At 57.0% G+C, this 26,244-nt stretch overlaps 2 protein-coding genes across 3 annotated transcripts; one reads left to right on the forward strand and one right to left on the reverse strand.

The window, feature by feature from the left end:
- Positions 1 to 452: 452 nt before the first annotated feature.
- Positions 453 to 11,282, forward strand: LOC122393269 (translation initiation factor IF-2-like). Its single transcript, XM_043389148.1, has 3 exons — positions 453 to 630; positions 8,263 to 8,434; positions 8,769 to 11,282. The coding sequence occupies exons 2-3, from the start codon at positions 8,318 to 8,320 to the stop codon at positions 9,591 to 9,593; spliced, it is 942 nt and encodes a 313-aa protein (XP_043245083.1). The 5' UTR covers positions 453 to 630; positions 8,263 to 8,317; the 3' UTR covers positions 9,594 to 11,282.
- Positions 11,283 to 14,250: 2,968 nt separating this feature from the next.
- LOC122393279 (solute carrier organic anion transporter family member 4A1-like) lies at positions 14,251 to 26,244 on the reverse strand. 2 transcript variants are annotated; one of them, XM_043389172.1, is made up of 14 exons: positions 26,094 to 26,244; positions 24,329 to 24,384; positions 23,767 to 23,875; positions 23,198 to 23,402; positions 22,274 to 22,523; positions 22,051 to 22,163; positions 21,130 to 21,352; positions 20,574 to 20,739; positions 19,889 to 20,084; positions 17,713 to 17,881; positions 16,836 to 16,999; positions 16,164 to 16,346; positions 15,221 to 15,342; positions 14,251 to 14,867 (listed from the first exon to the last, which is right to left on the reverse strand). In XM_043389172.1, exons 1-14 carry the CDS (start codon positions 26,128 to 26,130, stop codon positions 14,776 to 14,778), a joined length of 2,085 nt encoding a protein of 694 aa, XP_043245107.1. In that variant the 5' UTR covers positions 26,131 to 26,244; the 3' UTR covers positions 14,251 to 14,775. The 2 variants fall into 2 exon arrangements, with proteins under 2 accessions (XP_043245107.1, XP_043245106.1); XM_043389171.1 differs by having other exon boundaries at positions 15,203 to 15,342; positions 26,094 to 26,237.

Raw genomic sequence — 26,244 nt, forward strand, 5'->3', positions numbered from 1 at the left:
TTCGAGATAATGGGTTAGGCCCTGGCCAAATACCCCCCCCCCCCTTCCCTACCATGGCGAAATTGGCTGAGACCCCCTTGCAACGGCCGATTTTATAATTTTCGTGGTAGGTATTTTAACATCAGGGTGTGTTTTACGCCTCAAATAACTACACCCTTTAGAAATAAGCGGTCATATTTGGATCCGATGGCGTTACATACTGGATCTATTCCGACTCCTTGAATACGGTATTCGGTAATATCAATATGTTCCGACTCGGAAGCGACAGGGTGGCCGGTGGTGCCGTTGGAATCAAAGTCGCTGAGTGGCCCCATCTGGGCCGGCTGAGGTCACGTCGGCTCCGTCAGCCCCCCCCCCCCCCTCCCCCCGGAGCGCCGGGGGCGGGCGGTGCAGCTGCTGACTGCTCGCCGGCCGCCGCTCTGCCACTTCCCGCCTCGTTCAGGCACGTGGGTGCACACTGCGCGCGCCGGCGCCGGCAGTCGGGGGCGGCACGGGCGCGCGGCTCCAGTGGCGACTCGGGAGCGGCGTGGCGTGGGGTGGGGTGGTGCAGCCGTGCCGTGGTGGCTGGAGCGAGTGGCGGTGATGTTCTGAGAGGCTGAGCTGACTCAGTGACGGAGGAACCCACGACTGGTGAGTACTACAGCTGGCCTGCATCGGCACGGCGCCCGCTGAACGTTTACAGAACCAGTAGGTAATCAGCACATTTTTTTTCTTCGGAAATAGCGAGTACGCTGAAGTATTGCATTCAATTCTCCCCCAGGAGTTATCCTAATAGGTAATAGGTATATTCGGACACAACCTGTGGTTTGCCGAAATTATGTCATTCGTAGACGATCAACTCGAATCGGTTTTCTGTAATTCTGAATATTTTCCGGCATTAAAAAACTGCTCAATATTGATGGGTACCGATATGACCTGACCTGTGACGTCGGTGACTGACCTAAGGAGTAACTTTTCGTGGCCCCCTCCCCTCCGGCCTCCGCGCCGGACCCAAGGCCCTCTGACAGCACCAATTAGGTACAATTCCCTCCGTGGGAAGGGCGTGGCAGCGGAGTAGATGGGGGCAGGAGGTGACTGGGTCTATGTCTCAATTCCTATACACACCGACCGTGAAACTGCACATTGGCCAAACATCAGCCCTGAGCGGGGGATGCGACTCAGCCGGACTCGGGGACGAACGCCATCGCGTCCGATCGCGTCTGGTGTGGCACCATTTCCGCTCATCAGCTGCAGAAATCGCCCACGCACATTGAACGTATGCAACATTTTGACAGTCAGGTCACATGAACAGCAACCGTCAGTCCGCCCAGGCACGACTTGAGAACAAATGCACTACTGGATAAAGTGCAATAGTGCTCCTCGGCACAGAGTATAACCCTGACGTCCGTATAGGTTTCCGGGGTACCGTAAAGTGGGGCTATTTGAAACGGATTTTACAGTTTTTGGCCTCTCCCTTTAAGACGGCTCATATTTCTTATAGCATGTAAATTGCAAAAATGTAGTTCTCTGTGAGCTCTTTCATATAGGTGTATTTTGGTTCAGCTAGTAATAATGACTGAGGTTATTTTTTATGTTAAAGCCTGTCTCAAATAGCCCCATAGGGTGGGGCTATTTGAGACAGTTTTAGTTGCAAGGAAATTAAAGAAAATCGGTCACGCTAGAGATAATTTTTTAAACGCCATGCATTTGGAAATTGAACTTTGATTATTTTGGCAAAAATTGTTTTTTTTTTCAAAGACTGTTATATGACCTTTATATTCAATCTTTTCCTTTTTCGTAGGACACTTCATTTCGGTAGGGTATAAAATTGCATCACTATATGCTAAGGCTATCATAATATGATGTGACCCATAGCTTTCAAACTGACAGGATGATCATCAAGGACTATTTTAAAGTCATCGACAGTAAAATTTTGAAAGTAAGTTTTTGTATATAGCCCCGGTGACGTGAAAACAGATATACCGAAAGTCGGTGGGGCTATTTGAGACAGTCTCGCTACCTTATGAAGCACACTGTAATGAATCAAACAAGGCAAAAGGTTTCCCAAAACATTTGAGTGAATGGTCTGCATGATTGTTTGTTCCATTGTACATCTCCATGCGAAGAAATAACAGAAAAATGTTAAACGGTTTTGATTTTATGCCGATTTTCCTCGATCGCTGCATGCCGTATCAATTGGCCGGTTACCCTATCACATCAAGTACTTGGATAGGCTCACCTAACAGTACGTTCATGTGTTAAGTAACATTCGATGGTGTTTTTTGGTCAACCAAGGTAGACATATGTTGATTGTCGAATGAGTCAGTGACTGATGAAGCACATTTTAAGCACATATTCATCAGAATTACTAGTTTGGTCACCAGCTAAAGGGTTAATATGTTACACTACGAACATGTAAATATTGCTTGCTGCTAAAAGTACCTACCATGAACCCACTGCACGTTTATGACCACGACCGATTCACCGGTGTTGCTTATGTCGAACGTTCGATGCACTTCAGGTAGATGGCGGTAAGTCTTCTCGGGTGTATCGCATCACCGTTATCATCAGCTATTTGGCATATCCGTTGAGGTTTGACCAGGTGGGCATCATCGGGATTCTGAGACAATGGGTTACGCAATCGGCAGTACCGTTAACAATATATAATATTTTCATGAAAAATGTGCTTAACCTATAAGCAAAAAGGTAGTAGCGATAGATACAGTGGCGAAGCTGTTAAAACTTCAACTTTTTTAAGCTGCAGGTAGGGGTCCTTTTCGAGCAACTTAAATTGTGCGTTTTTCTGTATTTCGTATTTTATTGCAAATTTCTTTCAGAACTTTTCGAAATTTTCAAAAAGGTTATTCAGAGCATTCATTGTTCAATTCCACATCAGCTTAAGCAAAAATGACGAAAAAGCATCAAACGGTTTTCATTTTACAGCGATTTTACTATACCATTACCTTACTGTCTCAAATAGCCCCACTGTCTCAAATAGCCCCACTTTACGGTATATAGGGCCTTGGGTTTCCGGAAGGCGGATGATGTCGCATGGCCCTATTCACCGCACTCTGCCCGTATCGGGTCAGGCCTCAGTCACAGTATCGGCCATCTCTGCCGACAGTCTTTAATGGGGTGTTCGGTGCCGTCGGTCCTCTGCCAGTGTCCATGCACCGTTGTCGGTGTCCGGAGGAAGCTGAGGGCGGCCCACCCCCGGCAGCCCACATCTCGCTGTATGTCGCCGCCTGACAGAGGCGGTGCGTGCGTCTGACCGGTGGCATGGTGCCGTGCATTCCCCACGAGCCACTGAGTCCCTTCAGGTGTCAACTTCTATCTGCTGTGGTGTAGGGTGGCCTGCTCCATCCTCACTGACCTGGCCTCTTCCTCCCCTCCTCTCTCTCTCTCTCGCTCTCGCTCTCGCTCGCACCGCTCTGTGCCGTTTGTTTCGGCCGGCTGGCCGCCGGTTCACACCAGTCGACTGGTGTGTGGCAGTCGTTCAGTCAGGCAGGGTTTCACGGCTGGCTGGCGGGCCGGGCCGCCCGGCAGCACCGCAGGACACGCCTGGCCGACTGCCGGACCTGACTGCAGCTCCCCCACAGCTGCCGGAGCCGACTGCAACTCCCCCAGGTCCACAGCTGCCGGAGCCGACTGCAACTCCCCCAGGTCCACAGCTGCCGGAGCTGACTGCAGCTCTCCCAGGTCCACAGCTGCCGGAGCTGACTGCAGCTCTCCCACAGCTGCCGGAGCTGACTGCAGCTCTCCCACAGCTGCCGGACCTGACTGCAGCTCCCCCACAGCTGCCGGAGCCGACTGCAACTCCCCCAGGTCCACAGCTGCCGGAGCCGACTGCAACTCCCCCAGGTCCACAGCTGCCGGAGCTGACTGCAGCTCCCCACAGCTGCCGGAGCTGACTGCAGCTCTCCACAGCTGCCGCAGCTGACTGCACCTCTGCCACAGCTGCCACAGCTGCTGGTCGTGGAGCCAGCGGTGCCGCCGGCTCCCCTCCCACGCCGACGTCGGCAGTCTGCGCCAGGCTGAGTCGGCTCATGGGGAACGTGCTCACCAAACGCGGTACTCGCTGCACTGCCATGTGTTACTGGGCGCTCGCCAAAAGCGGTACCTAGGTACTGTTTTACTGGGCACCCGTCCAGAGACGGCTGCCAGCCCGCTCAGCGGTGCTGTACCGGCGCCTGTCCGTGTCTGCTCGCTCCACCGGCGGCGCGTGGCCGAGGAGACGGCCGGGCACGCTGTCGGTGGCTCGGTGCGCCGTCGGCACACTTTACCGTGGCGCTGCCGGTAATGTGCCGGTCGCGGCCACTGCGCCGCGGTGCGATGGACGATGGTTGAGGCTATCCACCACTGTGTCCTATACAGTGCTCCAGCGGTTGCCGACAATCCACCTCCAGCCGTGGTCCGGCGGCAGCGCCGTCTGCCGGGCGCGGTGCGGTGAGCTGGCGCAGCGGCAGCGGGCGAGCTGACTGCGGTGTCGGTTTTCAGCCTCCGCCGCCGCCGGGCCCGCTTGGCCGGTCCGGTCACCCAGCGACATCGGATACCAGGTCTATCCAATGTCAGCTCTGCATATGCTGACCAATTGACCATCGTAAAGGTGATGTTTTGTGCTATGGAACGATTCAATCGAAAGGGTAGGTACACCTTAAATCACCAGGGCGGCGCGGCGGTCCGTTCCGTTTTTAACATAAGGCGAACGTTTGCATTCCCCTCTGTTGCTCGACTCTTGGGCCGCTTACCGACCAACAAGAAACGGTGCTGAAAAGGCTATCTCGCTAAAAAACTATCTCGATGAATAATGTCGAGATTTCCCCCCACTTTTTTATCACGTCACGTGGCCAAGCTGACCTCAGGTGACGCTTATGTAAATAGCTATACGAGAAATACAAGCTGTGGGGGTTTAGAAACTTACTTCTTGTAAGTTTCATCTTCCTTGGAAGATGTCCTTGGCCCTGTTCAGCGCAAGACGCTACCAGGCATTGGCGCTGGGTTTGTATGGAAACGTAAAAATTGCAATTCTGCTAATGCTTACGTTTCCATGGGAACCGAGCGCCAATGCCTGGTAGCAACAGAAAAGTCCTGTCGTGAAACATGGCCCTGAGACTGAAGGCGTCGCGAAACTGCTACATATATTCTTCGGACGTACAGAACTATAAGTGTGACGTCATGGGTCAGTGACCTGCTTGATTTCAAAGTTCGTTTGGTGTCACAAGATGACTAGTTTATCCAAAATCTGGCATGCCTATACTTTCAGCTCTCTATCGCCACTGTATGCCAAGCAATCGCGAAAGACGGCTGGGACGGAAACAACCCTTACCGCTCTGCTGGGGGATGAACGTTATGGTTCTCAATCTCGTCTTAAATATCGCCTGGCGATGTGTCGAAGCAGCCGGTCCACATTGGATGTGAAACCGCGGATGGCGGGAGGGCCGAGAGAGGACAGGTTCTAGCTTGGTGTTCCGCCACGGTTGCGCTGAGAGTTGGTGCTCGCGGACCGCGCACCGTTTCCGAAAATACCCCGGACTGACCTGGAATGCCGGGCCCCCACGGAGGCCGCCGCGCCGAGGTCGGGCGCCCCGACCTCGCGGTGCGCAGCCGTCAGCACTGCAGGACGATCGGCCCGGGGGGGGGGGGGGCTGACATTAGAACATGCGGCAACGTATGGATCGGCGCGGCTGACAGAGATGATCGGTGCTGCAAGACTAGCGAGACGAATAGAGCGAGCAATGACAGCCGCCTTTAAACTAAATATAGGTAAAGTGTTATTTTTTCAACTGTGTGTTTGTGTGTGTTTTTATGAATATTTCGGTCATCGTTTGCCTTGTGTGACGTCATTCCTTCATGTCGTCATAGAGTTTTGCGTCAATAACTCCCGAGAGAATTGAACTAGCGAGTCGGGGAAGTCACTAATGGACTCGGGAAGGCCTGCCGAATCAAATGGTGTACATTGTGACGTCCCTCAACTAGCTTCATGACCTGAGTGGTTCTGACCTGACCTTGACCCGCGGTTAACATTTTACGTTAACCTCACCCAAACAAAAAGTAGGATAATCCCACGCGGCTGAGCAGGAAGAGCACGTTGATGCCAAAATCAAAGCCCTGGAACCCATTTAGGGGAAGTTATCTACCAAAAACCGTAACCATGCCCTGGGGCACTTGACCTGACCGAAAGGTTGACCTGAAACCTTGAAATCGGGTATCAGTCTCTGCGTTGTTTAATGGCACACACAATCGTCCTTTCTTCCGCGAGGTCTAGCTCAATAAGGCCAAAACAAACGGTGAGGGCGCTTGTATCCGCCTTCTCCCATCCGGAAAACTAATAAGTCAGGAGATGGAGTACCTACATTAACGTGCTAAGCATCTTTTGTTTACTTTTGTGAGCCCTGAACACCTAAGTTTTCTACCGACAAGAGGCGCTGCAGGTGTCTGTTGCTCAACTTTTTGCCTTCTAGGTCCTCTGGCCACAACTTTCGTATTGAACTCTCCTCATTCATGATTCAACAGTCGAAGCTGTCAAAGCGCAACAAACCTGACGTTGCCACCTTTCAAGGATAACGCAACACAATATTTGAGGGAGGAAATGCAAAATGCACGCAGTTAGTCTTGTTTCAAGGCGCAATCAGTGACAGCAGGGGAAAAGTTTCGTCACTCTGCCGTAGAAGCTCGAACATCAACATGTGAACTTGGGAAATGTCTATTTTTCCGAAATATGACGTTTGTCCTTCCACATGCCGAGTGAGATTTCCATGTTTGAGGTGAATCTCGACCTTCCGGCCGTGTCGGGCAGTTGACTGACTCAGCGGTGCGCACAGAGGGCATTCCGCTGCCGGCGGCCGGACGTCCTGCTCAGATAGGGCCGACTACGGCTATCCGCGCCGCCGCCGCCGCTGTCTGCAGGGACGGCGGCGGGACGAGGCCCGCTTCCCCGGCCGACCCCCGGCGGTCTCTCTGACGGTCGGCACTGCTGTTCGGGACCCTCAGTCGGCACTGCTGCCCGGTGGGTCTCCGCCATGCCCTGAGGCAGCTGGTGCGCGACCTGAGACCGGTCACATTACCCGGTCAACGATGGTCGATGACTGACTCACTTTGAACAAAGGGCTGGATGAAATGGCCAATTAATCGTTGTGTTAATGAGACAATGAAAAGTATACAAATGACAAAGTTGAGCGTACGAGTATGTGCGGAACCGCAATGCTAAAAATGCACGGGTCCACCTGTTCTGAATAGCGGGAACGTCCAAAACCACCAGCTGGATACTAAATAAAGAGGTTCGTACTCGTAAATATACATATGCCAAAGTGCATTGGACGAGACATAAGCCGGCACAGCATAAGCAATTCCTAAGCCATAACCGTGTGCGTATATCTTCTGGCGCCTGTTCACCTGCCGCGCTGATTTCGCTGTTGGTCCGTCAGTGTTGGTTTCGTTATTTGTCCGGTGTTCGTAAAAAGTCGATCCGGTGCGGTAGTGGGCACCGACTCGTGGCTGATCTGGGGTGCAGTCAGTGTGTACCGCTGAATCTGACCCCGCCGCGGTGGGGTCTCAGTGCGGCAGGTGCCAAACAAAGCGCCGCTGCTGGCTCGCGTTTGGCTGCCTGCCACCCTCCGATGTCAGTACGATGGTCGTGAGCTATATGTAAAAGTTATCACCAAGGCCCTGTTATCACCATCTATTGCAATAATGAAACAAAGGAGGTAAAGAGGGATAGAGAGCTATCGAGAGAAAAGTTGGAAGGAGAGAAGAGAGAAGGGGAGAGAGGGGGAAGGGAAGGGGAGGAAGACAGCGAGGGGACGGGGCTGGCACTGGAAATGTGACTACTTGGCTGTCGCTGCACCGTCGTCAGCCGTGTGACTCACAGACTCCGACTCCTGCTCGTGGAATGCCCGTGACTCAGCACTGGCGATGGGGCGGAGGGAGGGGAGGGGCCGCCGCCAATCGAGCTGGTCCGTACCCTCCGACAGCAGACGGCCCGGCCCCCTCATGTAGGTACGGACACTGGACACACACGGTGTCACGAGTGCATCCGTAGCCGCAGTCACACTTCACAGACACTGGCACTGATATATGTAGACGTTCACAGAATCGGGTGCATCAGTACTCAGACATAGTTATTCCCGAGTCACATTTTCAGCCCACGCTCGGACACAGCCGCAGTCAGCGGCCGCGTCTCGCCGCCTGGGCTGTCTGCAGTAGCAGTACGCCCGCGGCTGGTCGCTCCCGCGGCGAGTGTGCCCCGTCTGCGCCGTGCAGTGACGTGGCCTCTGTACCCCGCAGCGTCCATCGGTCTTCGTTAGGGCTCGTCAGCGCCAACCGGCGCCGCGGCGTGGCCATGAACGAGTGGGTGCGCCGGCTGCGCTCCTCCGTCCAGGCCGCCGTCGGCAGAAAGCGCAGGAAGAGCGCCGACCCGTCAGCTGCCGGCGAGCCACGCAAACAAAAACCCGCAGATGTGAGTACAGGAAATCACAGGAAGATCGCGCTCTCTCTCTCCCTCTCTCTCTCTCTCTCTCTCTCTCTCTCTCTCTCTCTCTCTCTCTCTCTCTCTCTCTCTTTCTGCGCCTCTCTCTCTCTTTCTCTCTCTCCTCCTCCTACCCTCCTGAGGTTTTTTTCTAAGTTCTATACTTCATTATTTTGAGGCTGTTCTTATAGACCTGTCGTCACTGTTAGTTATTTAGATAAGCGCATGTTTTACTCGCCTATTGTCTGTGTAGTTTTAGTGACTGGCACGCAGCTCTGTAGTCGAGTGTAGTTGATCTAACGGCGCGGTGGTCCCGCGTCTGCAGGCGACTCCTGCCCAGACTCCGTCCGAACCGGAGCTGGAGCTGCCGCCGGTGGCGCCGCCACAGCTGCCCGGCCTGACCAAGCAGCGCGCCCGCGGGCCGCCTCGGCGCCGGCCGTCGCCGGCCCAGCAGCGCACCGTCTCCTGTCCGCCCGTGGAGGCTGACTCGACCAGCTTCGCCTGGGGCCGCGACCCCACCATCGACCCGGCGCTCTTCTTCAGCGACGTGGTGGGCCGCAGCCTGGGGGCGCGCGGCGCCCACCGCCCGCTCACCAGCATCGCCGAGCGCGCCGGCCGGACCGGGCCCGCCTCGGACCGCGCCAGTCGGCTGTCTGAGGCCAGTCGGAGCGGTCCCGGGGCCTCGGACCGCGCCAGTCGGCTGTCTGAGGCCAGTCAGGGCGGTCCTGGGGCCTCGGACCGCTCCAGCCGGCTGTCTGAGGGCGGCCCCGGGGCCTGGGACCGCTCTAGTCGGCTGTCTGAAGCCAGTCGGAGTGGCCTCGAGGGCTCGGAGGACGGCGATGGCTCCCGAGCCGGGGAGGCGGGGGCGAGGCAGGAACAGTCGGAGCGCCTCCCGGCGGCGCCGGCGGCGGGTGACGGGGAGTCAGTGCAGGACGGGGCGCCGGCGGGGAATGTGACTGACGGGACTGATGGGACTGAGCAGACGGCGGAGGGTGGGATTGATGGGACTGGTGTGACTGGTCAGTTGGCTGATCAGACTCAGACGCGGACTGATCAGTCTGCCGGTGACGGTCGCCAGTCGCCCGTGCTGCGCCTGACGGGGGGAGAGGTGGAGGGGACGCCCAGACGACGGCTCTGCGCCCTGCTGTGAGGTCGCCGGGACCACTGTGCGGCCTGGCCAGCACTCAGGAGACCCGGACTCTCTGACGGAGCTCTCTCAGCAAGTCTAAGTCACAATGGATTGGTGTGCTATGATGTGCTATGCGCTGTTGTGATAGGACAGAGGAAGGTATCCGCACTCCCTTGGGGAGCCGTTTGATCCAGCAGACATGCAGTGCTGCCTTGCGAGGCTAACTCAGAGCTTATGTTTGTGTGGTAAACAGTCTTTTATCTCCCAGTGTGTTTCCGATTACATCTGCATATGTATAGCGACGCTGGATGTGAAGATAATGTGGCGATGTGTTACCAAAGAATTATTAAAAACCTCAGCAGTATTTCGGCCAAGTTAGAGTTGCACCCCGCTAACTGTGTCATATAAGCCATTTTTCTCGCGGGCACCCACTGTGACATGAGCGGTGAAGTGTGCGCTGCCGAGGGTCCGAAGTCGACCGTCTCAGGCCGTTTGGCTCCGACTTTCTCCGAGCTGCGGCAGCGAACCGCACTGGTGCCGCCCGCTCTGGGATTCTACCCGTAGTGGTGCCACCGGCTGTGGGATTCTACCCGTACTGGTGCCGCCGTCTCTGGGATTCTACCCGTTTAGGTGCCGCCGGCTCTGGGATTCTACCCGTTCAGGTGCCGCCGTCTCTGGGATTCTACCCGTACAGGTGCCGTCGGCTCTGGGATTCTACCCGTTCAGGTGCCGCCGTCTCTGGGATTCTACCCGTACAGGTGCCGTCGGCTCTGGGATTCTACCCGTACTGGTGCCGCCGTCTCTGGGATTCTACCCGTACAGGTGCCGTCGGCTCTGGGATTCTACCCGTACTGGTGCCGCCGTCTCTGGGATTCTACCCGTACAGGTGCCGTCGGCTCTGGGATTCTACCCGTACTGGTGCCGCCGTCTCTGGGATTCCACTCGGAACGGCAGTGCCGCTCTGGCCTCTGAGCCTGGAGCGACAGAGCTGCACTACAGGGATGGAACGGCTGCCGTGCAGTCTGCTGTGGCCGGCGTTCCGCCGTCTCTGAGCAGCGGCACATCAGTGGACGGTAGTTTTCGGCTGCACGTCGTCCAGTGCTCGTTTTCGGAGATTGATTGTCCCAGTGTCAGCCCTGCTATTTTTAGAGGCAGATCCGCCACATCGTTCAACGCTTACGCGTCTGTGGTTTCTTCAGACACGTATTGAAGAAGATTCATCGATTTCAAAATTTTGTTACAAATGGAAGTAGCGGCATTTCTAGTGAAAGGTGCCTTGTGAATCTGATGCCTTGGATTTTATTAACATTATTGATCTTTAATGGGTAGGCTGATATTATGCTACAATGACCGTGCTCATTGAGCTGCACTACTGACCAGTGATATCCTGCTTTATAAAAAGGTTACCAAAGCCATGTCGCCGTCGGTTCGGCGGTGCCGTGTGTCGCTGCCGACTGCCGTTACGTTGCCACTGTTCTTTAGTTAGCCGGACAAGTAGTGTAGGTGTATAGCTCGCTATGATGGCTGAGGAGATATTGGTAAAGAGACCAGATGAGAGAAGCCTGAGACTGCTGACACGAGTGGCGATACAGTGCCTTAGATGGCTGCCCGTCGCAGCGGCCGCGGCAGAACCGCCAGGCTGCTGCAGCCGGTCTTCCGTTTTGTACCGTGCAAAGCAACACGATCAATACAATAATTTTCACTTTGCAATCGCCTTTCCAGTGGCGTTCGCATCAACCTGTTTTGCCGAACATCTGTGATCTATTTTCTGCAGACTATATGAAGACTCGGGGCAGCACTTTAAATTCCTTCGGAAGGCGCCGCTCTCCTTGTCAATTTATGGGCAGCAGATATACCTTTTACATCGCACAGCAACCTATAAGCCGAATACATGAATATCGCACTCCATATATCCATATAATGTAGGTAAACATGCATCAAATGTGTGATTTTTTCTCAGTGCTCGGCATAATGATAAGCATGCAAAAAACAATGGAGAGGGACGAAGCCGGTGTGACAGTGAGTTCTGTACTGCTGACCGCCGCTGACCAGTGTGTCAGTGCATGTGACGCTGGTCACTGCCACTCACCATGTGACTGATGTATGTGACGCTGGTGACCGCCGCTGACCAGTGTGACAGTGCATGTGACGCTACTGACTACACTGACCAGCAGCACCCTGCCATTCTGGGCCGGGGGTGCACCCGCCCAGAGCCGCCGCCGCCTCGCGTGTTCGGCGCAATCGGCCGGCCGGATCCCTCAACCGTGACTCCGGCTGTGAGTGGCCCGCAGAAAGGAGCTCAGCGGGGCGGTGCGGCGGCGCGCCAGCCATGGGTGCAATGTGGCGCAGCAGTGCGGACAGACGCGGATACACCCACCCATTGTCACCGACCGAACAATGTCCTCACGTATGGCATTGAGTGCCGGATAAAGCAGTTTGGCTCCTAAATGTTCGAACAAACCAGGCAATTACCTATCTTTTGACAGTCTTGACATTCTGCTACTTAAGATTTTTTAACGTTATCACCACTTCCATTTACGATAATAATGAGTACCTATATAGCACCAGCCAGGTACTATTTGAAGATATACCGGTATTGTTGAAAGCTGAATCGTCGAATCTCGTTCGATATCTGCCTGTCGAGCGGGCCCCAGCCCAGGTGGCGGCTGCTCGGCAGGTGGCGGCGCCCAGACAGCCCAGACAGCTCGGCGGGCGACCGAGACCGGCCTCCCGCGGAGTCGGAGCACCGAGCGCGGCTCCGGCGGCGGCGGCGGCGCGTCACACACGGGACGGGGCGGCTGCCGGTGCCGGCGAGCGGCTGCCGGTGCCAGCCCCGCGCCACCGGCGGCAGAGGGCGCAACTAGAGCCTGGCACCGCGACCAGCGGCTGGCAGCACCGGCCGTGCATCACCCTAGGTCCCGAGACCCTGAAACCGCACCACTTGGGCACGCCGCCCGGCCAAACGGGGACAGAGCTGCAGAGACACACCGACCGGTATCAGTCGCCGGTCGGAGATGAGGCCTAGGGGTGGTGCAGCGGCACCGTCCAACGAATGGCCAGTGTCCGACCGGCTATATAGCCTTGGTCCGGCCTGCCACCTGAACCGCAGGTGTAGGTGTTCCATCTTCGGCCGTCCGTGGATGGAACCCTGTGAGCGCCGGTGAGCCGGCAGGATGGCTCTGGATCAGCTCAGCCCACTAGGATGATCATGGGATGTTGAGGTGCTGACCACTAGCGCCATCTCAGAACAGCTATTGAAGTGCATGTGTAACGCGGCACAGTATCTGTGCGCTCACAGGCGTTAACTACTAGCGACATCTCTGGACTGAAATCGGAGTGAATGTGTAACGCGGCACAGTATCTGAGCTTTCACAGGCGTTTACCGCTAGCGCCATCTCTGGACAGTAACTGAAACGAATGTGTAATGCGGCACAGCATATGCTTTTGAAAGGGGCGAACTACTAGCGCCATCTCTTGACAATCAAAGGAGCTGGTGTGTAATGCGGCACAGTATCTCTATGCTTACAGGCGTCAACTACTAGCGCCATCTCTGGACGGCAATTGGAATGAATGTGTGATGCGGCACAGTATCTTACGCTTCCGGGCGTTTACTGCTAGCGCCATCTCTGGAAAATGATTAGAGCCATTATGTAATGCGGCACAGTATGTTCACAGGAATCAACAGCTAGTCTGCAGCGGCAGTGCCTTCAAGGGACAATGGAATTGATGTGTGCTGACTGCTGCGGCACAGGTCTCTACAGGCGTCACCTCAGCATATCCGCGCCACAGGATGTTTTGTGCTTGTGCACGGTTGACAACTCGCTTTACCTAAACAGACGCTACTGTTCTGTGCCATTTCAGGAAAACACTTTGGGTTCATGTCAAATGCCTCCTCGCTCACTTGCTGCCACTTTATCATGCGAATTAGTGTATAAAATGTGTGTCAGATTAGTCTGGCACATTTGACAACCCAGAACACGCAACCTCTAATGTCTCCGACACGTTTATTTATGGGATGTAAAACATTGTCATCACCAAAATATACGAATGCATGTTAAGGTACTTCTCGCTTATAACATTACAATGTTAGTGTTCATCCAAACTGGAAATGATCGCAAAAATACAGGTGCATCAGAGATGCGTGCTCGTCCATCGGCTGCAAAAGCTAGTTAAGACACAGAATGTGCTCACTGGCCGTTAACACCTACAGGTATCCTGGGAACACACGGTACAACGGTCACCGATCTCTCGGTATTACCACATTCACAATCACAAACATGATCACAATTATATCCCGCCAATATTTCACCACTCCACCCCAGCAGTATTACTTTAGTGGGGCTGAACACAAACCAACGTGTACATATATCGGAATAAAATAGTGCGAACTCAGAAAGCGTAACATAAAAAGAGGCATTACATGGATGGAATGGAATGCATCAAACCCTGATTTGTGGAGTGACAAAAGTCACGTTCGAATCGTCCCTGACATTTTATGCTGTAAGTGCTGTTATAATTATCGTCCCTGAACGCCGGATGAAGAAAGTGACGTGACCTCAGGGGTCTTGTGAGATTTTCGGACGTTATGGATTGCATTATTTCAGTTACACAATAATATGCGAGTAAAAGAAGATTTCATGACACAATTATCACACACATAAACTTGCTTGCCACATTCATCATGCATCACAATAATTATGTCGAAGTGTCCTGCAGCCATCGGTGACAACTGACAAACCCAGCGTAGTCGTTCACAGGCTCGAAATGACGACAGAAACGGACCGCACACTAGGGGAATTAACTGAGCAAAAGGACCCTGTGACCAGTCCTACTGAAAAGAAGTGCAACTGATTAAACGCGCTGAACATGACACTCGGTGCAGTGAACGCAATCAGCGGGTAAAACGGGTGCCGACCCACCCTGTCACCGATGGACACTCGGGTGCTCCGAGCCGTCACTGCGAGCGGCTCGAACACGGCACGCACACAGACACACAGACATACAGTCACCGGCGCATAGAGCGGCGACGACGGGCGGTGATATGGAAGAACTGGACGGATCGACTGTAGAGATGGCAGCACACGCAGGAAGACTGCTCAGCTGACTGACCCCCGGTACCGTTTGTCCAGGTGGCAGGTCACTGAGGTGGCACACGGGGCCGCTCGTTTGGTCAGCGGCCGGTCTGTGGTTCTGCCCCGCGCAGCTACGACTCGACGAAGGCGGGGTTCTCCAGTCCGCCCTCGGGCCGACTGGTGAAATCCTTCTCTGCCTCGCTGGAGCCCACTGGTCGGCCGGCTGGCGAGGGGTGGAAATGGGGGGTCAGCACAGTGTCAATGGGGGGGGGGGCAGCAGTCAGCACGTCAGCCAGGTGGAGCGAGCACCGGCGGCTTTGATAATATATAACTCAGGGTAATTAGGGCATACCTGCCCGAACGGACAGCAGACATGCAGAGGCTCGGTGACATTGCCAAAACACAGAAGTTTGCTACAAGCCCTGAGCCCATGACTCTTCCCTTGCTCCGAAATCCGAGCCCATGGCTCATCCATTACTTTACTATCATTTTCATGGCGACAGGGAGCGCGCCCTGGCATAAAATTAGGTTTTGACATTTATCTAGCATGGTAAGTACCTATACCAGCGGGCGAACCTTGGTCGACGGTGGCCACCGGGTACTCCTCGCTGCCCTCTGGCGGCTTATAGAAGATCCACGCCAGGTTGTAGAAGATGAACGAGGAAAACTTCCACATCAGCGTGGCGCCCATCAGGTACCTGGCGAAGAAGCCGCCGGGCGGTGAAACGGGCCCGCCAACACCGGGTCACTGCCGTACCTGCAATCTCCCACCCAAACATCGCCTGGCCTCCGCCTGCGTCGCCAAATGGTCCCAGGCATTAGACGAACATGAAAGTAAAGAAGTGATTGTACACGTACGTACATGCACGTCGAAGTAAAGAACAACAACGATGGAAGCCTATTGAGGAAAAGTGACCTATTTGATAAGGCAGCGGCTGGGGCGATTACCTGCTCATCCACCAGTTGTCGTAGACCAGGCAGTGACTGGGGTAATTGGGGTAATTACCTGCTCATCCACCGGTTGTCGTAGACCAGGCAGTGGCCGGGTAATTACCTGCTCATCCACCAGTTGTCGTAGACCAGGCAGTGGCTGGGGTAATTGGGGTAATTACCTGCTCATCCACCAGTTGTCGTAGACCAGGCAGTGGCTGGGGTAATTACCTGTGGCTGGGGTAATTACCTGTTGCCGGGGTAATTACCTGCTCATCCACCAGTTGTCGTAGACCAGGCAGTGGATGGGGTAATTGGGGTAATTACCTGCTCATCCACCAGTTGTCGTAGACCAGGCAATGGCTGGGGTAATTACCTGTTGCCGGGGTAATTACCTGCTCATCCACCAGTTGTCGTAGACCAGGCAGTGGAACCTGTTGCCGGGGTAATTACCTGCTCATCCACCAGTTGTCGTAGACCAGGCAGTGGATGGGGTAATTACCTGTGGCTGGGGTAATTACCTGCTCATCCACCAGTTGTCGTAGACCAGGCAGTGGCTGGGGTAATTACCTGTGGCTGGGGTAATTACCTGCTCATCCACCAGTTGTCGTAGACCAGGCAGTGGCTGGGCCCGCTGCACGGGCTACCCCACAGCTGGCACGAGCGGTCGATGAGCGCGCCGAATATGATCGGACCGGGGATGGTGCCGACGATTCTTAGTACTGTGGTGGAGATGCCCATGGCCAGCGGCCGCTGCCGGGGCGCCACCGACCTGCCGCACCGTCAGGTCGGGTCAGGGCAGGGCGGGTCGGATGGGACGCTTTGTGAGATCAGAGGCGTGGGCATGCATGATCCCGTTATCTAAACGGTCTGGACTATTCACATCGTCCGCTAATATCTGGGATGGGGCAGGCTTGCGTTAACTCGCATGATTTCAGTACTACGGCGTTTCTGGGTTCCAAGTTCGGGGCTCTTCTGGGTACAGTTCGAGCTGACCTGCGGTTCATATTGTTTGAGTTGCGAGCCAAATCAATGCACATTAATATCGCACATCGGCGCTCGGCTGAACTATGGAGTCGCCGCTCCTCCACACCGAGGGTGGTGTTTGCTTGCGCCACATACCGGCCGAGGTCAGTTCACAGGGCGACGCGCCACGGCGGGCGGCGCCGCTGGACGGTCCGGTGCTGCGCCCCACGGTTCAGCGGCAGCTGGTGCCAGATATCCCAGTCACGGCCCGGCCGCCGCCGGCAGTGACACCCACCTGAAGATGGCCGTGGAGCTGGGCGACGTACCGACGAATGTACAGAAGGCGGCCACGCTCTGCGTGATGACGATCAGCGCCAGGTAGGGACAGGCGCCGGCGCACCGGTCCGGCGCCGACAGGCCCTCGGCCGAGTCGTCCATACAGCGGCAGTCGACGCCGCTCTGCCGACGGCACACACAGGGCGTCAGACAGGACAGCGGACACACCGGGCGTCAGACAGGACAGCGGACACACACCGGGCGTCAGACAGGACAGCGGACACACACCGGGCGTCAGACAGGACAGCGGACCGACCGGGCGTCAGACAGGACAGCACACACAGGGCGTCAGACGGGACAGCGGACACACCGGGCCTCAGACAGGACAGCGGACACCGGGCGTCAGACAGAACAGCCCGGACACCGGTCGACAGACGGAACAGCAGACATCGGGCGTCAGACAGGACAGCGGACACAGGGCGTCAGACAGGACAGCCCGGACACCGGGCGTCAGACAGGGCAGCGGACCGACCGGGCGTCAGACGGGACAGCGGACACCGGGCGTTAGACAGGACAGCGGACACCGGGCGTCAGACAGGACAGCGGACACCGGGCGTCAGACAGGACGGTACACACAGGGCGACAGGACAGCGGACCGACCGGGCGTCAGACAGAAGAGTTAGGAGAACTGCAGACGGGACAGTAGGCAGGAGAGCAGGCATCGAGCGCAGACAGGATAATTCTGATCAACGTGTCACTGACCAAGTCAGTGACAGTGTCACAGCCGTGTCATCACTGTCAGTGTCGTGTCACTGACCGTGTCAGTATCAGTGTCACAGCCGTGTCAGTGTTAGTGTCAGCTGTGTCAGTGTCGTGCCCGTGTCCGTGTCACTGACCGTGGCTCCTGGCGCCGAGCAGCCGGCGTGACACGCCGAGAAGTAGGTGATGCCGTCCGGGCCGCAGATGGGCTCGAAGCGGCCCGAGCCGCAGCCGCAGCCGCTATTACACGCGTCCTGCAGGCGCGCCGCGCTGTCGGCCAGCAGCCACGACTCGCTGTCGGCGGAGCTGGCGGCCAGAGGAGCGAACGGAGGGTCAGCGGGCGGCACGGGGCGGTCAGCGGGTCAGCGGGCGGCACGGGGCGGTCAGCGGGTTAGCGGGCGGCACGGGTGCGGGTCAGCGGGCGGCTCGGATTCGGATTCTGAGCAGTGATCGCCAAACATTTGGAATGTGGATTGCTCTTTAATGTAAATACAAATACAAATACACGGCGGGTCATCATGGTAGCATGACACCACCCAGTGATAACTTATACAGAACACGTTTAAATGCATTATGGATAACGAGCAGGACAGCACACAGGACAGCACACAGGACAGCAGACACCGGGCGTCAGCCAGAGCAGCAGACACTGGACAGACTACCATTGGACTACTATGGCGCTGCTAAAACGTGCCATTCATCCAACACCAATTTAACAAAGCACTTGGTCGAATCGAAATGATAGTGCCTGGCTCTGCCGGTTTTTACTCTTCCCTGCCGCGAGTTCCAGCGCGGTGAAATGGAGCCGGCCTTGAACTCCGTCAACAGCGCCATTAGAGCCGGCGGGCGGACGGAAGGCAGTTGTTAGCAGTCGGAGCTGAATGAGTGGGTCTGGAACGGTTGGTGCCTGACTGCGCGCCGCCGCACATTGCTGGCTGATTTCACGGGTCAGAGGCGGCCTCTGCCGCCCCGGGTCGGCTCAGCACGGCGCACAGATACAGCAATGAGCGGCAGCTGGAGCCTGGTAGCACGCCACCGTCCGCGCCCAGCTGTGGGGACGCGCCATCCCGGCTGTGCATGCACGCGCCGACCTGCCAGTCATCCCGGGCAGCCTCCGGCGAGGTACGACACAATGAACCGGGGACAGTACGACACAGTGAACCACACACGGTACGACACGGCGAGCCACACACAGTCCTATAGTGAACCCGGCGCGGTACGACACAGCGAGTCAAACACAGTACGACACAGTGAACCACAGACAGTACGACACAGTAAACCCTAGACAGTTCTACACACTTCACAGTGAACCCCGAACACAGTTAGCTCAGGGCAGTTTGACACATTGAACGGTTCGACACACTTCACAGTGAACCCGGGACAGTACGCCACGGTAAAACCCGAACGGTACGCTACAGTGAACTGGGACTGTTGTCACCAAGGCCGTATAGGAGGTTGTCACAGTGAACCCCGGGCGGTATAAAGTTACAGTGAACCCCGCGGCGATTCGTGACGGGGCACTCGATGTCAGTGACGACCTTGGCCAGGCCGTCTGAGGGTGGGGGGGGGGGGGGGGCGCTCCACTCGAGTGAGGTAGGCAGCTGGAGTGGGGGCCGGCTGGTGGGGGGGGGGGGGTGCACGCTCCACTCTAGTGTGGTAGGCAGCGAGGGGGGGGGGGTTGGTTGGATAGAAACGACCTCTGGTGTGATAGGGAGCTGGGCAGGGGAAGGGGAGGCGCTGGAAACTACATACATCCGGTACAGTGTTAAGTGCCGCCTTCCCTGCCGCTCATAGGACGCCAGCTGACGGAGAGGCAGTGCGGCTACAAACGGAAGGGGTGGCCGAGCCGCACGACACAGGACGTGCCGCTCTGTACAGCACAGGTGAGCGCGCCAGTACGATACAGCACGGGACGGCGCGGTGTGAGCCGGCTGCTGTATAGCACGGTATAGTTCGTAAAGGCGGGTTACAAACCGGGATGATGTGTTATGACACGGAATGGTGTGTTATAACACAGAATAGCGCGGTAAAACACGGTATGGTGCGGTATAAACCGGGAATGCATGGTATAATAAAAAATGACGCTCTTTAACCCGGGATGATGAGGTATACCTAATACCTAATTACCGCATACTTAATATGCGGTAACTTGGGATGGTACAACATCACTCATGCATGTCTACTCAGCCAATTATAAGGTACAGTCACATTATCACAAGGTACCTATCAACGCCCTCGTCACCTTTTCCTTGTCAGGGGCTCGGTACAGGATCAGCAGCAGAGGAGGGAGAGCCGCTCCTGCCGTCCACTCACCGGTTCCGGTAGGGCGTGTTGACTCCCGCGAACGGAACGTTCGGGCAGCTCGCCAAGAACACGAACGTCGAGAGAAAGGACAGAAACGAGAAGATGGCGATGAACTTGAGGATGCCGGTGAGTCGGAGCTGGAGTCGCTTCACCAGGTAGCCGCCGACCACGGTTCCCGAGGCGCCGCCGACCAGCGCCGCCGCGCCTGGGGACACGGACGGCCGTGAGGGAGGGCGCACGGCGGGGCGGCTGCTCGTGGGGGGACGCGGGCGGCAGTGCGGGAGGGGGACGGCACACGGCGAGGCGGCTGCTCGTGGGGGGGGGGGGGGACACGGACGGCCGTGAGGGAGGGCGCACGGCGGGGCGGCCGCTCGTGGACAGACACGGGCGGCCGTGAGGGAGGGGCAGCTGGGGCAGCTGCTCGTGGACAGACACGGGCGGCAGTGAGTCCGTCAGGGGGACGACACAACGCGGAGCAGCTGATCAGCCGGTCATGGAGTCACGGACAGCCGTGAGTCCCTGACGGAGGGCGGGCCTACGACGGAATGAGCAAAAACGACCGCGGGCCGAGACGGTTCAAGCGAACACCGGACAGGAGTGTGTTAATAATACAGTAAATTGACCATCGGCACGCCGGACGCGGCACTGCCTGTCCGCGCCATCCATGGGTGGAGGCTGCACTGTGCCCGCTCACCTGTGTAGAGGCCCGACTGGCTGGCGGGCAGGCCGAACTGGTTCTGGATGAACTTGGGCATGAAGGTGGACATGCCGGCCATGACGGCGCCGTCGGTGGCGCCCGCCAGCGAGATACACAGGAAGGTGGGGTTGGTGAGGCAGCCCCAGATGGCCGCCGGCAGGTCCTGCCCGGGCACACCGCACACCGTCACGCCGCCATCAGAGGCGCTACAGCCGTCAGTTTGCATATCCCATGAATACGAATCACTACCGATAGGTACCACGGCACGTAGAGGTAACCGAGTACGACGGCAGGCATAACCAGCGCCGTCTGCTCGTGCACGGAGCGGGTGAATAGCAGCCGACTAGTGACCCACCCGGCGCCGTCGACTGACCTTGGCGCGCCCAGTGGCCGCCCGGCAGCCCGCCCGGCGCCGTCGACTGACCATAGCCCGCCCAGTGACCGCCCAGTGACCGCCCGGCGCCGTCGACTGACCTTGGCCCGCCCAGTGACCGCCCGGCGCCGTCGACTGACCTTAGCCCGCCCGGCAGCCCGCCCGGCGCCGTCGACTGACCTTGGCGCGGCCCTCTGCCAGCTTGTTCTCCAGCTTCTCCAGCTGCTGGGCGTCCCGGCCTCCGTGCGTCTCCGTGTCCCCCGAGTCCAGGTCCCGGGACTGGGGCAGCACGCGCGGGAACGCCAGAACCGGCAGCGCCGCCAGCCACGTGACGAACGAGGCGATGAAGAAGCCCAGCCACCAGGCGCCCACCCAGCCCTCGCTGCCGGGGCTCAGCCCCATACTGAGGGACAGCGGGAGAGGGCGCACTGTTAAACCCGGGCGGGAGGCAGGAGTGCAGCGCACTGTCAAACATAGAAGGGGAGTAGAGCAGCCTGCTTGCAAGGCCACCCGGGGACGACACATATTCGAACCAATTTACACTGCGCGTGATAAGCAGCAGGCGCCGTGTCTGTTTCCGGCACCGGCTCGTATCAGCGGCACTAGGCTAACGGTAATTCACCTTCACCTTGTCGGCTGCTCCAGTCGGGCGTCCTAGCAGGCACTTTTGAAACGGACCCTATCGGACCCCACAAACACGTACAGTACACAAATACGCGTGCGCATGATAGGACGCGTTGTTACTCGCAAAAACTAGACGGCAAAAATAAACAAAACTCCCGAAAGACCGTGCGAGTTGTATACCTAGTCCCAACTGACAAAAAAAACTGGCCAACAAGACCAGCTAACAAGACAACTGACTGACCGACCCGACCCGTCTGACCGACTGACCGACCCGTGACACCGACTCGTCTGACCCGACCCGTCTGAACAACTGACCCGACCCACGACACCGTCTGACCCGACTGACCGACCCGTCTGACCGACTGACCGACCCGTCTGACCGACTAACCGACCCGTCTGACCGACTGAACCGACCCATGACACCGTCTGACCCGACTAACCGACCCGTCTGACCCGAGACCCGTGTGACCGACTGACCTGCGGGCGTCGACGGTGACAAAGTCTGTGTGGATGTTGAGCAGCGTCGATCCGCCCAGGTAGCCGATGGCCGGGCCCACCAGAGCCATGGTGTAGTACACGCCCAGGAACACCTGGCGGGCAACACACAGCGGTAGAGGTGAGCATAGGCTGACAACGAAATGGCCCGCAAAAGACAGCGGTATGTGCTTCCCGAGTTAGTTTTCGAAAGGATTCCACTCACCGAGACGAGTTTCTTTTTGACGTTGGCGTCGATGTAGGCGACCCCGAGTGACCAGAGCGGCGCGGCGCCCAGCCCGTGCAGCACCTGGGCCAGCAGGAACACGTACAGGAAGCGCGACACGTCGCCGCCGCCTCCCGCCCCGGCCTCGGCGTCACACGAGTCGGCGCCGGCGCCGCAGGCCGACTCGGACGGCTGCGTCAGCACCAGGTACTCGGGCGTGAAAAAGTGCGGCAGGCTAAACACCAGCGAGCTGCCGGCCGGGGGAGCACCGGTCAGGGCGGGGTAAACTGCGGCAGGCTGAACACCAGCGAGCTGCCGGCCGGGGGCGTACCGGTCAGGGCGGGGTAAACTGCGGCAGGCTGCCGGCCGGGGGCGAACCGGTCAGGTCGGGGTAAAGTGCGGCAGGCTGAACACCAGCGAGCTGCCGGCCGGGGGCGTACCGGTCAGGGCGGGGTAAACTGCGGCAGGCTGAACACCAGCGAGCTGCCGGCCGGGGGCGTACCAGTCAGGGCGGGGTGAATGGTCTGGGTACACGGGCGGAGTACAGTGGTCAGGTCATGGTACACATACAGAGTACACTCGCTAGGTACATGGGCGGATTACAGTTACACCAATCAGGTCAGGGTACACAGAGAGGGTTCACGGGCGGGTACTCTCGAGTCAGCGCGCACGGTCAGGGCCAGGCAGGACACATAAAATTGACGTAATATATGGGTTCCGTCAATAGCGTAGCGAATGTTCATATCCTGTGCACACAATCCAACGCCCAGCCACCATCCACTTATCACCCACCTGCCCACCCACCCAGCACCCAGAGGTGGTGGTCAGCACTCAGCACCCAGAGGCGGTGACCAGCACCCACCCAGCACTCAGAGTCGGTGGCCAGCACCCACTCAGCACCCAGAGGCGGTGGCCAGCACCCACCCGATGCCCATGACGATGAGTCCGATGCCGATCCAGCGCGGTTTGCTGGCGGCCGCGCGCCCGCCGGCGTACGCGATCGGTACCGAGCACAGGGTGGCCGCGATGTCGTACGTGCCCGCGATCAGGCCCGCCTGCGCCGACGTCAAGCTGAAGCGCCGCTCCAGAGACGTGATGCTCACGTTGATCAGACCGTTGATGATGAAACCTGCACAGACGCAGAGATTAGGGGCGCCGGTCAACGGTGGGCCCCGAGCGCATAGGCTCGCGGCCGCAGAGTCGAGTCAGACTTCTAGTTATAGGGGTCTGAGGCAGCATTTTGGGATATTGGCGCTGTCGGCTTCTTAATATATACACATTTTTTCGAAACATTTGTACAAACTACAAGTTAACGCTTTCTCTGGCCATAGCAGAGGGCAGATTCTGCAAGTGATTTCAGGGCGGGCAAGCAGTAAGCTGGTGCAGATGCCGAATCGTTCCCACGACGCCTCTCAATGAACCCATTCCCGTTGCGTGACCTATAGGTACACCGCTGTGCGCTGCGATGTTCGCAAGACATCCCTGTAACTCACCTTGCATTGTGACGCCACAGCACACGAAAAACAGGTAGATCTTTGGGGAGCGGAAACTCATCAGAAAACTGGGTCGGAAGCATAGCCATCCGCATGAATCCTCCGGAACCTGGGGACGGGACGGCTGCGCTCAGAACGATCCCCAAAGTCACCGCACAGTCTTGTCACATCATTTGGTAGGCAAATAATAGGCACAAACCAATAAAATTACGCATGTTTACTGTTTACTCATTTATTTCCAGTGTTAGCCACCGCCAGCGCGGCAGTGGGGCCGGCGCGGTGAGACAGGCCGGCCGCAGTCAGTCCGGTCGTCGGGTCAGCGGAGTCATTGTTGACAGAGGCGGCCGAGTGCGCGACTCCCGAGAACCCTCTGGGCTCGGCCGGCCCGCTCAGCTCCGGGTGGTCTCGCGAACTCCTCAAACAGGCGACTTGTGTGCACAGTGGCACGTGACGAATAGCTAACTAATGACACAGTCGAGAGGAGTGTCCAATAGGGCTTTATTAGCGGGCTTTAATTCACAGCCATGAATTCACACCCAGCCGCAGCCGTGCTGAGCCTCACCTGGTACGCCAATTTCTGCGAAAGCACTTCAGTAGATGGCAGAATGGACTTGACTCCTGAAAGAAAGGACACATGTTAGGCATATTCCTTCGTTGGCGAGCATAAACATCTTTGTCTAAATCAGATCGCCTTATGTTCAGTGAAAGGTATGCGAGCCAGAACAGATACCTACTGGTGGTTCACGTCTCCTTTTCTCCAAGATAGCGGTATAGGTATACGGTACGCCTAAGCCTTCGAGGTAGCTGATGTAGATGATGTTTCCCTGACCTTGGTCCTATAGTCGCGGTATCGTCGCGGTATAAATAGTAAGGTATCGTCTTTTTTTGGGAAGGCGGGGGATGGGAATATGGGTCGGCCAACGTTCGATCAGTCGTAACGAGATGACCCCGGTCTGTTAGGTATACAACCTCTTATCGTATCACTAAGTTTCCAACCATTTCATAGTTATGTTTATAATTCAACACAAGTTTAAAAAGCCAAAGTACGTCTATTGTACTGAGACGGTTTATTTTATTTGTTCGCAGGTTTTCTGAACCGCAGGTACAGTGCATTGCGGTGATGCACCAAAATGTTGTGTCGGCCTTGGATCAGACCGATGCGACCAGATGGAATAGGTATCAGACGCCCGCGAGGAAGAAATCGAGGCCGGGGAGGTGACAACCGGATTCCGAAAGGTTGTCGAAACTTACTGGCACGGTGCTGGCAAGTCTTTCATTTTTGTCAAACGGAGTTAAAACCCCTGGACGAATCTGCCATTATTCATCCCACCAGATTCGACCTTAAATCAACTGACTGACCTGAGGTCAAAAAGCTGCGACGGCTGGGCAACCAACCAGGCAAAAACCACCGGAAAGACGTTTTAACGGAATCGATTTTTCTGCATACCTAACATTAAAAATGCTCGACCCACAGCACTGGCCGTTTATCACCATTCGCCGGACATTTTCTGTCAGCCGCCGACGTCCTGCCCAGGTCAGCAGCGGGGTCGCCGTGCCGTGTTTCCCACCTTATCCGGACACGGAAAATGCCGTACCAGTACCGCCAGTCCCCACCACAGGGGCTGTTCCCGGTTTGTCACGGGTCGCGGTGGTCGGCTGGGACGGACTCCCTGATTTAGGGTTTCGCTATATGATGGGCGCTGTGAATCGTGTCACAGACAGGGTGAATTTCTTTTTGTTTTGTTGAGAGCAAGCCCTTTCGGCCTATCATTTAGGCCTACATTTTTTAAGCCTATATTTTTAGACCATTGTAGAGCTATGGGATGTTAGGACAGGGCGTAGACATTGGGCTGTGCGGGACACCGACAGTGAGCCGCGGAGGCGAGACCGTCCCGATGGGACCGGATTGCCCCGTTTTGACAGTCCGCCCGCCTCCCAAACGGTCACCACGGCGAGGATTTACATTTTACAGATCCCGACCTCATCCACCGGTTGTCAGACCTGGGGAACCGCCAGCCCGAAGAGAAAGCATCAGGGGGATGCGGATGGGTTTGTTCTGGGGACGGATGATGGACAGAGTGAAGGGGTCGGCGACTTTTCGGGTGGTGGGGGCTCGGTGCCGGCCGGAGGGATCGGTAACAGTTGGAGTTCATTGGCTGGCGAGCTCGGTGACAGATGGGAGTGAGGCTCTGTGACAGGTGGGAGTGAAGCTCGGTGACAGGTGGGACTGGGTGTGAGGCTCAGTGACAGGAGTGAGGCTCGATGACAGGTAGGAGTGAGGCTCGGTGACAGGGTTGGCTCCCGGTGGCCATGGCAGCGCCGCTCACCTCTGCCGTTCCCGTTCTGTGCGCCGTTGGCCGCCATGTTGTCTCCGTCCGTCTCGCTCTGGCCTCAGTTCCGTGGAGCACCTGTGCGCTGTCACCGGGACAGCACACCGCACCTGACCGCCGCGCCGCGGGCCGGCGACTGCCGCCCGCC

The sequence above is a fragment of the Amphibalanus amphitrite genome, unplaced genomic scaffold (assembly GCF_019059575.1).
Source record: "Amphibalanus amphitrite isolate SeventyFive unplaced genomic scaffold, NRLGWU_Aamphi_draft 000527F_arrow, whole genome shotgun sequence".
Taxonomy (NCBI): domain Eukaryota; kingdom Metazoa; phylum Arthropoda; class Thecostraca; order Balanomorpha; family Balanidae; genus Amphibalanus; species Amphibalanus amphitrite.

Coding starts and splice junctions, on each gene's coding strand:
- LOC122393269 (XM_043389148.1), top strand. CDS start 8,318: ATGAACGAGTGGGTGCGCCGGCTGCGCTCCTCCGTCCAGGCCGCCGTC. Junction 8,435..8,768: donor GCAAACAAAAACCCGCAGAT/GTGAGTACAGGA, acceptor CCGCGTCTGCAG/GCGACTCCTGCCCAGACTCC.
- LOC122393279 (XM_043389171.1), bottom strand. CDS start 26,130: ATGGCGGCCAACGGCGCACAGAACGGGAACGGCAGAG. Junction 20,740..21,129: donor TGGCAGAGGGCCGCGCCAAG/GTCAGTCGACGG, acceptor GTGCCCGGGCAG/GACCTGCCGGCGGCCATCTG. Junction 16,347..16,835: donor AGCTCCACGGCCATCTTCAG/GTGGGTGTCACT, acceptor ACGGTGCGGCAG/GTCGGTGGCGCCCCGGCAGC.